Source organism: Neofelis nebulosa, chromosome 13 (genome assembly GCF_028018385.1).
Source record: "Neofelis nebulosa isolate mNeoNeb1 chromosome 13, mNeoNeb1.pri, whole genome shotgun sequence".
Classification (NCBI taxonomy): domain Eukaryota; kingdom Metazoa; phylum Chordata; class Mammalia; order Carnivora; family Felidae; genus Neofelis; species Neofelis nebulosa.
Genome location: NC_080794.1, coordinates 59,088,888 through 59,102,761, shown reverse-complemented (window position 1 = coordinate 59,102,761; position 13,874 = coordinate 59,088,888). Strand labels below are relative to the sequence as shown.

At 34.6% G+C, this 13,874-nt stretch overlaps 1 protein-coding gene across 5 annotated transcripts in view; it reads right to left on the bottom strand.

Annotated features, from left to right (window-relative positions):
- The window catches only part of TBC1D12 (TBC1 domain family member 12), a 108,909-nt gene that overhangs the window by 20,505 nt on the left and 74,530 nt on the right, over positions 1-13,874 (bottom strand). For all 5 annotated transcript variants that reach the window (XR_009252467.1, XM_058697227.1, XM_058697226.1 and 2 more), the window contains 4 exons: positions 10,684-10,801; positions 9,382-9,488; positions 4,001-4,081; positions 792-880 (listed from right to left, as the gene is read on the bottom strand). Coding sequence is in view for 4 of the 5 variants with exons in the window: in XM_058697227.1 (XP_058553210.1) it covers positions 792-880; positions 4,001-4,081; positions 9,382-9,488; positions 10,684-10,801 (395 nt within the window). In the remaining variant the exon portion in view is untranslated. The remainder of the gene's footprint in view (positions 1-791; positions 881-4,000; positions 4,082-9,381; positions 9,489-10,683; positions 10,802-13,874) is intronic.

The following is a 13,874-nucleotide window of genomic DNA, read 5'->3' as shown; positions in this document are numbered from 1 at the left end:
TGCTAGATTTGGTACAAGATTATGATGAAAACGGATTGTTCCATTTCATACAATATAATTTCAGCAAAAGAAACCCATCAAGCTACAGCAAGTTATGTTTATCAATAATTTTAATCTTAAAGGTAAAAATTTTTATCTCACTTTATCAATCTATAGATAGAGGAATTCCATGTGTGAAATATACAGTCCACACAAAATGTAATCATTTCTCACAAAGTACGTTTCTCACAAGCAACTCATAAGCCTCTGCACAAAATGATTTTTATAAGCCATTTTTTTCCCATTTCAATAGTAATTCTGGAAAACTAAGGTTTGGGCAAAAGTTCTTTACATGTTAACAACTGACTAATAAGCAAAATGTTAAAATTCAAATACCTTACAGAATAAAAAGTAAAACAAAGAAATGCACCTTAATGAATAAAGGTATCATGGGCTATGCTAACGGCAATGCATTCAGTTAGTGGAATGAAATAACAGAAATTCCTTTAGAATTTTCCCACTAGTTTCACACTTTCTATATAAAGGTCTCCAACTTTTATAGTTTGCCTTTAAAAAAATAATAGCTATGCATTTGAGAATTTGTTCTGCTGGATTAAAAAAATTTTTTAAAGTAGTTACAGGGCTGTCTGGGTGGCTCAGTTGGCTAAGTGACTGACTCTTGGTCTTGGCTCAGGTCTTGATTTCAGGGTTGTGAGTTCAAGCCTCATGCTGGGCTCCACACTGGGCATGAAGCCTACTTAAAAAACAAAAAACAAAAAAAAAACTAGTTATAACTGGTTAGAAACACTCACCTTCTGGAAGATGTAAAGGGATGGAAATGTACGGGATATGTCCAACTTAATTAATTCCAGACTGGCCTCCCGATCAGCAACAGATACACCTGCATTTGCAAGGTAGATAAAATTAAAATGATTACTTGACTATATACCCAGTTCAATCTTGTACACACAGAATAATCATATAGCACAGATGTTACTTAAGGAAAGTTAAAAGCTTCATAATCAAGAAATTTAAAGAAATGCCACATAGCTTTTACTAGAACTTAAGGGTTTCTTTTATGAAGAAAATATTTACATACTTATCAGAAAGCTATACGAAGGATTTCTACTTCCGGTTTTTATACAAGGTAAGGACAGACTATCACTCCCACGATAACAACTGGGGAAAAAAACAAGTAAGCTTCAAATATCCCAAGTTTTTTTTAAAAAGGCATATGAAAACTGTAGATACAGGGAGGATTTAAATTCCAGAAAGAAAAGAGGCTTTCCTACATAGCCATTTTTCTTCCTAGAGGCACATGCCAAGTCTGGGCATGAGCTCAGGACTGAGTTTGCCATACACAAAGGTACTCTGCTTGGGAAAAGAGAAACCTTGGGAAAAGAGAAACCCTTAGACCTCTTCATAACCAAATAACACTGATGTGATACATAGAATCACAAGGGAGAGTGTCTCAGGGGAGGGAGGAGCCTCTAATAAAAACAGACAGTTCTTCCTACCCAGGTATTTAAATCCCACAATAGGGGCGCCTGGGTGGTGCAGTCGGTTAAGCGTCCGACTTCAGACAGGTCACGATCTCGCGGTCCGTGAGTTCGAGCCCCGCGTCAGGCTCTGGGCTGATGGCTCAGAGCCTGGAGCCTGTTTCCGATTCTGTGTCTCCCTCTCTCTCTGCCCCTCCCCCATTCATGCTATGTCTCTCTCTGTCCCAAAAATAAATAAAAAACGTTGAAAAAAAAAATTAAAAAAAAAATAAATAAATCCCACAATGAACTAAGTATATCTAAAGCTTCAACCTTGTCCCAACCTAGCTCAGTTGCTGACTGAACTGAAGTAATAACCCAACTCCCTGACAGAAAAGAGCATGCTTCCTCTGCAGGGGAAACATCCACTTCAGTTTCTATATTATTCTTTATTCAGTGATTTACATATAATTAGAAATTTTAAGATATGCAAATAAGCAGAAAAGTATGACTTGTAATCAAGGGGAAAGCAGCCAATAAAAGCAGACATGAAGATGACCCAGTAATGGAATGAATAAACAAGAATACTGACTGTTACATGTTCAAGAAAAGAGAGGAAAAGATGGGGGGAAATGTATGGGATGGAAAGATGAAGAATTGCCACAGAGAAATAGAATCTATGAAAAGAATCAGGTAGACATTCTAGAATTACAGAATATAATATCTGAAATTAAAGACTCATTGGACAGATCTAATAGACTGGATATAGGAAAAGAGGGGATTGGTGAAACTGATTATAGGAATAAAAATCATCTAAACTGAGGCACAGAAGGAAAACAATGTTTTTTAAGTGTACAAGACTTGGGGCTCCTGGGTGGTTCAGTCAGTTGAGCATCCGAGTTCAGCTCAGGTCATGATCTCACAGTTGTGGGTTCAAGCGCCATGTTGGGCTCTGTGCTCACAGCCTGGAGCCTGCTTCAAATTTGTGTCTCCCTTTCTCTCTCTCTCTGCCCCTCCCCGGCTCACACTCTCTCTCAGTCTCAATTATTTTTGAAAATAAATGAACGTTAAAAAAAATTTTTTTTTAAGTGTATGAGACTTGTAGGGCACTGTGAAGTGGTCTAACATACACATAATTGGAGTCCAAAAAGGAGAGAAACAATGTGGCAGAAGTAATATTTGAAAAACAATGGCCAAAAAAGTTAAATGGCAACTGTAAATTATAAACGCACAGGAGATGAGAAATCAGTAATTTAAACAGAACACTGTTCCTTACTGGAACAATTCTTCACTTACATGCAATTAATTTCTATGAAAGTGCAACTTTCACCACTTACTCATGACAAAATGTCTCAAAAGTAAATGCTTATAATTTTAATTCTTATATTTTCAATATTTCATAAAAATAAATTCAAAAAGAATTATAAACAGCTAAGGCTAAGCCAATATAAAGCCGCTAACATCTTGTCCTTTCTTGCACTTCTAGTTTCCCACAAATAGCTGACATAGCTAATAGGTCTCGAACAATACTTACGTGAACTTTTCTCAAAATCAAGTCTTCTAACCTTCTTTAGTCAATTTTCCCCACCCTTCTTTCATTCCTCTAAAATAGTACTCAAGGAATTTAACAAAGTTGTTTACATACTCACAGGAAACCACTCTGTAATGTATACCATTTCTCTATTCTAAACCATGCTCATTTTTAGAGTTTTACTAGCAAAAGAAAAGTGTTTGCTTTCTATGAAGTAAAACAAATATAGAAAGAAAAGTGACTGGCAGACAAATAGCACCCTATTATTCAAGGAGAAGAGATGGCTGACTAAACTTACCTATATTTAATATACAATGTTAACAGGAAAAAAGTGCTCCTGTTTTCTCCAAAATGACTAGGAAAAAAACTGATGAGAGTGGAAGGAAAGATGAAGTCTGTAAGTTAAATGAACAAAGGCTATGGCACAATAATTATAAATAATGTATTAATTAGGTAGTGAGTGAAAGTGAGTGAGGAGACAGAAAGTCACAAGTGAGGAATGAAGATCATCTATCTTTTTAATTTTTTAATGTTTATTTTTGAGAGATGGAGGGAGGGAGAAACTGAAGCAGGCTCCAGGCTCCAAGCTGTCAGCACAGTGCCTGACGCGGGGCTCAAACCCATGAACAATGAGAGCATGACCTGAGCTGAAGTTGGACACTGAACCCACTGAGTCACCTAGGCACCCCGAAGACCATCTATCTTTAAGTTAAGAGTTAGCTTAAAAATACTTCACCCCATTAGTCTTACTGCTGTGAATAAATCCTGAGCTCCAAGGTCCAAAAACCTGGGTTTACATCACAGATTCACTGCTTACAAATTAACTACTTTGAGCCTCAGTTTCCTTTTATACCATTCAGGATAACCACCTACTTAAAGGGCTATTAACATTAAAGAAGATAATGTATGTAAAGCAATTACTACAGTTCCTGACACATGGTAAAAATCACACTGGTATCTTCAGTGACTGGATTTTCACCCAGAAATTTGTATTAAAAAAAAAAAATCACACCTTCTGTATCATTCTCTGAACTTGTTTCACTAAAGCTTTTCCATCGTTCTTTTGCTCTCGAGAGAAAGATTTCATAAAGTTCTGGGGGAAAACAAAACAAAAATTAATAAATAGTAGGAAAATACATTCATATATTTTAATTTATATTCTTAAAAATAAAGAGAAAAATCTTATTATAGCTTAGGTCTCCCTTACATCAGGCATCAAAAGTGTGGCACACTGATGTATCTGATTCTACCAAAACTATTTATTACTACAACTGGAAAGAGAGAAAATAACAATACTGCACAGTCGTCATCCAAATAGCTACAACAGAGAATTTAAGTATGAGGCAGGAAGAAATACTTTTGCTAAAGGAGTATCATCATGGAATAGCAGAAAAATGATTTTTGGAGTCAGTCAGACCTAGATTCAAACACCAGCTCTGTGGTATTTGGGACTTTAAGAAAGTCACTTTGTCACTCTGGAACTTGGCTTTCTTCATCTGTAAATTGGAGAAAGAGAATGCCTACTCATGGTATACTGATGATTAAACAAGATAATTTTTGTAAAGTTCCTGACACCTCGTAGACTGTCAATAAATGTTAGTTCTTGCTTTCCTTCTCTCTTGAAACCGGTTCTCCATTATGATATTACTATCTAAAGCTACCTAAACTTCACATAGTTTGGTCAGAGGGCTTGCATTCAAAAATCTTACTCGTATCTTTTCATTTTAAGTACCAATCACTTTTTGAGACTGCCACTCTATGCTTCCATACACAGGACCTTATCCAACTTCAAGAACAGAAGAAACAAGTTTTTTTTCTCAATTCTCAGATTTTAATTATCTTTACTTTCTGTGCTGATATTCTAAATTACACAAAAACAGAAAATTTCAATGCCAAATGAATAGCAAAAAATATTTCTTACCAAACATCAATATTTATATATTGCCCAAAATACCAAGAACACTTTTTTGTTTCAATTGATCTTTTTAAATAAAAAGTTTGTTTAAAGGCAATACAATGAACAATTAAAAAAAATTTTTTTTAATGTTTCTTTTTGAAGGAGAGACAGAGCGTGAGCAGGGGAGGGGCAGAGAGAAAGGGAGACACAGAATCTGAAGCAGGCTCCAGGCTCTGAGCCGTCAGCACAGAGCCCAACATGGGGCTCAAACTCACGAACTGTGAGATCATGACCAGAGCTAAGTCGGACACTCAACCAACTGAGGCACCCTTCAATTAAGAATTTTTTAAAAATTCAAGTAGTATAAAACAGTATAGAATGAAAAATATATTTCCTTCCCTCAGATGTGACTGTGCTTACCAGAACTCTAAAGATGAAAATATGAATGTATTATGTATATACAGATATATCTTCCTGTTAAAAAAAGTGTGGCAACATATTACAGCACTGATCTGCATCTTGCTTTATTATATCCGAAGCTGTTCTTTATTAGAATAAAATCTGCTTTAGTTTTTTTTTTTTTAAACTGCATAGTATTCCAATGTATATACCATAAAAAGTATTCTTACATTGCCAAGAATCAGATCATTATAAAAAACTGACTACATATGGGGCGCCTGGGTGGCTCAGTCGGTTGGGCGTCCGACTTCGGCTCAGGTCATGATCTCACGGTTTGTGAGTTCGAGCCCCACGTCAGGCTCTGTGCTGACAGCTCAGAGCCTGGAGCCTGTTTCGGATTCTGTCTCCCCCTCTCTGTGCCCCTCCCCTGCTCCTGCTCTGTCTCTGTCTCTCAAAAAATAAATAAACATTAAAAATTAAAAAAAAAAAAACAAAAAACTGACTACATACATTTCAAATAGACTCTTACTATTTTGATCTCTTCTCCCTTCTGTTTATTTTTCATTACTACTAATGGCTTAGAAAAAAATTAAAAAAAAAAAAAAAAAAGTCAAGTGCCAAAAAAAAAAAAAAAAAAAAAAGTCAGGTGCCTGGGTGACTCAATCAGTTGAGCGTCTGACTCGACTTCAGTTCAGGACATGATTTCACAGTTCTTGAGTTCGAGCCCCACACCAGGCTCTCCACTTACGGTGCAGAGCCTACTTGGGATTCTTCTTCTCTCCCTTTGTCTCTGCTCCTCATGCACCCTTTCTCTCTCTCCCCACCTCGAAAATAATTAAATAAACCTAAAATATAATAAAACTTAAAAAATTCTAAAAATTTAAAAAGTCTAAATTTCTAAAAGTCTAAATTTGAGTCCATCAATAATTTGGTTAAAGAGGTAGACATAATTTTTTAATTATATATACAATTTTTTTGCAGTTATCAGGTACCAAACTGAAGTCCACAATTTCTGGTTTCAAGCTGATTCCAAGCCAGGTCCAGTTTCACTATTCTACTTAATCTTTAAAACTACCTTGGAAGAAAAAAGGCTCACCAAATAAATCGTCACCTTAGGAAGCCACAAAACTGATCCAATAAGAAAAATGTGGTAATGCATTTCAAAACATCAAAGGACATCTCTACAGGGAAGACTTAGAGTGCTTATCTATAGGAAGACGACCTGTATGTCAGTTCAATTCCATGCCTGACTCCACAGGTCTTATTTATGTTACTCTGAATCTACAAATGTAGAACCTGAAGCAGACTTACAGTTGTATATTGGACTTGAATAGAGAATACTTTGAGATCAGTGTATGTTTAATTTTCTCATTTTCTGGCAATGATAATACTGTCTGCATATACTCTCAGCAAATTCACTTTCACTGTAATTTTATATTCATATTTTTCATTATCACAAATAATTGTTAGAACAATCCTTTGAGATAGTTAATAATCTTACCTCCATTTACAGATGAAGAAAACTAATTCTCTTAGATGTTAAATAATTTGCCCAAGGTCACAAACCTAATATATAGTGGAACCAAGATTTGAACCACATCTGACTGACTTTAGAGCCTTTATTCTTACTTATTATTCTCCAGGGGTTATAAATTTCATGATCAAAACAAATGCAACAGGTAAAAACTCAAACTATTAGAGCCATTAAAAGTAAACAAAGTTATCAAAAGTAAATTTACTTCAAATGAAATTTAGCTTCCTTCCTACCACTAAAGAAAAAGAATGATTACCTATTCTATTCCTGAATATATAATTATTTAGTAGAGAAAATCTAAAATTACTGTGAAAGTAAATAACCTAGTTATGTTACTAACTATATTTTGAGCTTAAAAAAGAACTTTTTGATTACAGTATCACAAAAGTTTAATACCACCTAGCCAATATTTTAATGTAGAAGCTACCAGATACTTAACATTCTAAAGCCAAAGTTCTCAACAAAACTGAAAACCAAATTTCAAATAGCCACCAATACTTTATCACCTCAACTGTATACAAAACCGAGTCTTAAGACTTTAAACAATTATAATATGTCCAACAATCCTTAATATCAAGGATTTTAATTATCTAACTGAAAGTTCTGACAATAATGTAAAATTATTTCCTTTTAATCTGTTTCAAGCACAGAGAGCAAAACAAACCTTTGTTTTATTTGGGGGGAACAGTTAGGTCAGGTAGACTCTAACCTTTTCTAAGCTAAATTAAAAAAATATTTATTGATTGATTGTTAATGTAAACTCTATCCCCAACGTGGGGCTTGAACTCATGACCCCAAGATCAAGAGTTGCATGCTCTACTGACTAAGCCAGCAGGTACCCCACTTAATTCTTTCTTTAAATTCTATTTTTAAATTAAAAAAAAAAAAAAAAAAGGTCTGGTTAAAATAACATCTTCATTATGGGATATTTGTGAAAATCAGTGCTAAAAATCATTCACAATCATGCCACTCAAAGTTGGCATCACTATGAAGACTAAAGATAAATATTTAGATTTTTGTTATTAATCTGTCCAGTTATATATACAACACTGATTTGCTACAATGGGCATCATTGTAGAAAAGCTTTTGCACTCAATCCTGATAATGTTCTTATTGTTTAGAACTAGAATATATAGGTCAAAGGTTATTTTTTGAGGCTTTTAATAAATGTTTCTATAGTATTATCAGTCATCCCCTATGTCGGTAATTCTCATTCATTTTAATCACTTTTGAGAGGTAAGAAACAGTACCTTGATTGCTCTTTTAACATACATGTCATTGATTTGGCTATCACTAAGAAAATGATTAAGTAAGTCACAGTACAACCAAACTGTGGACCACAGTGCAGCTACAGTATGTATAAGGTACACTTATATATAGTGCTCAAGACAGATTAAAGTGTGAAAAAAATAAGCCACAGAATAAGCTGATAGCATAAATTCCTTTTTGTGGGAATAAAAAGAAAAGAAAAAGAGAAGCTTTAAAAATTATCATATTTTGGGGCGCCTGGGTGGCTCAGTCGGTTAAGCGTCTGACTTCGGCTCAGGTCATGATCTCACGGTTTGTGAGTTCGAGTCCCGCGTTGGGCTCTGTGCGGACAGCTTGGAGCCTGGAGCCTGCTTCGGATTATGTGACTCCTCTCTCTGCCCCTCCCCAACTTGTGCTCTGTCTATGTCTCTCAAAAAATAAATAAATGTAAAAAAAATTTTTTAAAAATTGTATGTTGAGGCACACTTTTTTTACGAGCACAGAAAAAAGATCTGGTAGGATCAAAAGCAGGAGTTTGGGTAGAAGAGAGGGAAGAAGCATACAGTTTGTACCTTACTATTGCTTGACTTAAAAAAAAAAAATTGATATATAAAAATTTTAAAGTAACAATAACAATATATTATTTCCGTTATACCAGAGCCCCCAAGTCTTTCTATGGTGCCACTGTCCACGTTATCACTCAGACCTATTTAGTACCTTTTATTATTAACTATTTAACATTTTCCTCTATTTGATATTATCCTAATTTTATATTTTTTGCTGCATCGAAACCACTTTACCTTTTACTTCTATCCTTTAAGGTTTTAAGAAACATAAGAAAATAAAACAGTTCCTTGCGAGTCTTATTTTGTTTTTTAAATTTGGAAATTTTCAAATAAAAAAATCCAAAAGGACTGGTTTGGGTAGAGATGTAGGAAAAGAAATTTCTAGGCTTCTATCAATATATATATATTTTTTAACAAAGGGCAACCTTTCCACAATTACACTATTTTTCTTTGTATATACTTCTATATCCACCACTACCTAGAATCCTAGAAGTTACCTGCAGTGAAAGTATCTGGATGTCAAAAATATTACTGATGGTTGTAAACTAAAGGAAAACCCACAAACCTTATTTATATAATAACTTACTCATTAAATCATACCAGGTTTTGGAGAGAGTGGGAATGAAACATGCTCTAAAATGACATTATATATGGTAATGCCTTTTTAAATGGCCAATCTACTAATCTGTTTTATAATTCTGGAGATGGCTGTTTTCATGTGTGGGAGTAACTGAATATAGAATACAAACCAGGAGTGATATTTAGTTCATTTCCTACAGCTAGACTCCAAACTTTCCCACGAACACTAGGGGGCAATCCCTGCCACCACAATTCTCGAACTCTTCTTGTACTACGCCTAGAATTAAAGGGGGAGAAAAAAGGACACAGTTACTTTTTATACCAAAAACACTAGTTGCATGATGGTTTAGCTAGTCTATGGCCAAGTGACTGAATGATTTTTAAGAACATAGTTAAGCATGTGATGCATTCTTTCCGTGAGGTTCATGCTTGTAGGCAACAGAAGTCTAAAAAATATATGGTACCCTACAGAAGGACAATAGTAATTTAAAGGGAGCTGCCTTCTACAGCTGCCACTTATAGGGTACAATGAGAGAATCAGAAATAGGTGGACAGTCATGAAAAACAGGATAAAGGAACATAAAAATCTTCTGTCAACTCAGTACCAAAAAACAAAATCACAAGGTATTTATTATGGGTAAGGCCCTTGTCTTTGAGAGGCAGTGTGTCTGCTGAAAGAGTGTGGGCTTTAGAGTCAGATGGACGGGAGTTCAAATCTGGTTTAACTATTCATTAATTGTATAACCTTGGGCAAATCACTTAACCTAACCTTGAGCTTCTCTATAAGATGAATGGGAGTAAAGGTTGTAAGAATCAAATGTGATTACTTATGTAAAGAGCCTAATTTGATACCTGTCACAATGTATCAATATTCAACAAATTCCCAATGCGTATCCTACACTGCAGAACACATGTCCTACCCTCCAGTCTAGAGGGAATATAAGGCATATACAAAAATATTATCAGAAAATAAAAGGCAAAGTAAAGCAAGAAGTATATTAGCCTCAAAGTATAATGGGACATTAGAAAAGGGAAAGATCATATATAGCGTATTTATGATTATGAGAGATGTATATTAAAAATCACTTTAATATTTAACATTTAACAAATGCATCTTACAATGAATTACAGATTTAGTATTTTCTTTGCAAAACCTGCTATTACATCAATAATGCACCTTGCAGCAGATATGTTAGAATTAAGAAAATATGGTAACTGAGGAAATTAAATTTTCATGGATCAACTAGCATTTCAGATGAATATCCTCAAAGGAAAGGTAAGATTCTGACAGGCATAGAAAGGGTGGTCAGTAAGGGAAGTAGGTATTAAGAGATTGAGGGATGTATAAAATTTATACATAGGTATAATTTAGCTAAAGCATAAGACACATGTTGGAAATACTAAAAATAGAGAACTAGAAACACGAGATCTTTGGAGACAGACTTGAATTGAGGAAAAGTCTGCTTACTTACATTACTTCCCAATTGGGCAGTATTTCATTGATCCAAATTACCATTGCACTTGCGATATTTTCTTCCTGTTTAAATCGTTCTTTCATTATTTTTTTCCTTTTATAGGCTTCTTTAATTTCTGTTTTAAACAAGTAAAAATTATTTCAATACAAAAAAGCTAGATCATGATGCCCTTTTCCTTCTACCTAAGTCTAAAATATAAGCTTTCTCATAAAGAATATTCTGATAACAAGAAGGAAAGAAGAAAGGAGGGAAGGAAGAAGGGGAAAGAGGGAATAAACGAAGCAGGGGAAAAATAGAAAGAAAATAAACTTGATTAATGTAATTTTAAAGTAACACCTCCTATTCTAAGTTTGTTTCTTTTTTAGCTTATTGTTTTCATTTTTAGTAATCTCTGTACCCAATGTGGGCCTCAAACTCACAACCCCAAGATCAAGTCACATGCTCTTCTGACTGAGCCACCCAGGTGCCCCTACATCTCCTCTTCTAAAAAAGTAAATGGAACTCAGGGCGCCTGGGTGGCTCAGTCGGTTGGGCATCCGACTTCGGCTCAGGTCATGATCTCACTGTTTGTGAGTTTGAGCCCCGCGTTGGGCTCTGTGCTGGGAGCCTGGAGCTTGAAGCCTACCTCAAATTCTGTGTCTCCTTCTCTCTGCCCCCTCCCCTACTCGTGCTCTGTCTCTGTCTCTCAAAAATAAATAAATGCAAAAAAAATTTTTTTTTAAGTAAACAGAACAAAGGGCCAGAAAAATAGATTACTATATCACATATTCTATTTATACTTAATAAACAAACCAAAATTTGTCATGAATTAACTATGTAAAACCTAAACAACTGTGAGCAATTAACCAATACCCTTTTTTTCATATAAGGAAGGGATTTATGAATTTCCTTAGATAAAAGCACATGACATTAAAAAATAATTCTGCCAGTGACATTATTACACTTAACCCTGTCTAGCATGATGTCTTGCTTTACTAATTAGATTGAAATTAAAAAACCCTAATATATACACATATACAACACCCCTCTGAAAGTCAGAAGTCATAATTCTGAAACAAGAGATGCCTCAAAAAAAGTGATCAATATATACATAATTATATATATAACACACAATTATTTGTATTTGTTGTAATTATATATATTGTTATAATATACATAACAAAAATCAGAAATCACAATTCTGAAACAAGAGATGTCTCAAAAAAAGAAGTGGTACACAAAATATGTAAGATAATTATGTAGGGGAACCTGGGTGACTCAGTTGAGCATCCGACTTTGGCTCAGGTCATGATCTCGCAGTTTGTAGGTTCAGGCCCCCCATGAGGCTCTGTGCTGACAGCTTAGAACCTGGACCCTGCTTGGGATTCTGTGTCTCCCTCTCACTCTGCCCCTCCCCTGCTCACACACTATCTCTCAAAAATAAAAAAACATTTAAAAAAATTATAAATTATGTATATACTTTACTATGTTATATATTGTTACAATTATAATTTTATAAAATTATATATAACATGTCATATTAACATATAATGTATGTTTTAGCATATTATATATACTATATTAATATATAAGCATATTAATATAATATATAATTATATATGATGTTTTGTATATTTATTTGTTTATAGTTATATATAATTTTAGAACCAGTTGGAACTTCAGAGATCAGCTAGCCAAAATGTTTACTAATTGTGTTTCACAAATGCCTCAGAAATCATCTTAAGGGGCAAGTGGGAGGCCAAGTAACCAGCTCTTTCTTTACCTTGTCATATGCATTCATATTCTATATAACTTTTCTTTGGAGAGAGTTTCACTGCTTTTAAAACAAAAGTGTGGACAGAACACTTGAAAGCCTAAATCCAGTCAACCTGAATCCCACACTTCACAGATTTGAGGAAACTAACATTAGGTTTATTTACCATCATATCCAAGTAGTATCAAATAGGATTAAAGCTGTTACCCTCTGATTTCCCAATTTAATGTTATTTCTATCATATCACATTGTAGGATTGTGTATTTATCAATAACTCTCTTAAATATTAATCAACTAGTAAGGTCAAAGTTCAGAGTCAATTAAAATGTGTTGGGTATGTTGGGAATATTTCAAATAAAATAAATTTATCCAATGTATAAATGATTAGGGCTTTTACAAAGATATAACTGCCTTATAGGTTTCTTATAACATTAAAAAATTAACCTTATTTCCAAAATAGTGCCATTCATTTAATAGAACTGTATCCTATTACAATATATTATAGTATTCCATTAACTTAAGGTCAAAGAAAAAAATCAGCTGCTAAAAGGCACATATCTAAAAATACTTATGGCTGTATAATATCTTTTCTAAAAATGTACCTGAACTAACAGTGCTTAGCAAATAAATACTGTTAAATTATCCTTATGTTCTACTTTTTGGCTGGAGGAGAGAATGAATAAATAAAGGTGTGAATTTATTTTTAATTTTTTTAAACATTTTTATTTATTTTTGAAAGACAGAGACAGAGCACGAGCGAGGAAGGGCAGAGAGAGAGGGAGACACAGAATCTGAAGCAGGCTCCAAGCTCCGAGCTGTCAGCACAGAGCCTGAGGCAGGACTCCAACCCACAAACTGTGAGATCATGCCCGGAGCTTAAGTCGGAAGCTCAACCGAATGAGTCACCCGCGTGCCCCTAAAGGTGTGAATTTATACACCACAGTATACATTCATGTGCCTGTCCAAATGACACAACTGGGATTCTAGAAAGACTACATTAAGTCACAAAAGCAAATTCTAATTTCAAATCATATTCTCAAAGTCATACAGGAAGGTGTTACAATTATTAAAATTATAAAATACCAAAAGCTTAAAAACTATAAAAGAAGTGAATTTCATGAAATAAATTCATATCGTTGCCATTCATAAGTTAAAATAATAGTTGTCCAAGAACCCTCATAGATAGTCTGCTGCCTTTCTCCTCAGTTAAAGTACTGGCAGAAAAGTAAGACATTTTTGAGAACAGATTTAGTTAAAAAAATAAGAAAACAGCATTATCTTAAAGATGAATTTGGGGGCGCCTGGGTGGTTCAGTCGGTTAAGCGTCCTACTTCAGCTCAGGTCACGATCTCGTGGTCCATGAGTTCGAGCCCCGTGTCGGGCTCTGTGCTGACTGCTCAGAGCCTGGAGCCTGTTTCCGATTCTGTGTCTCCCT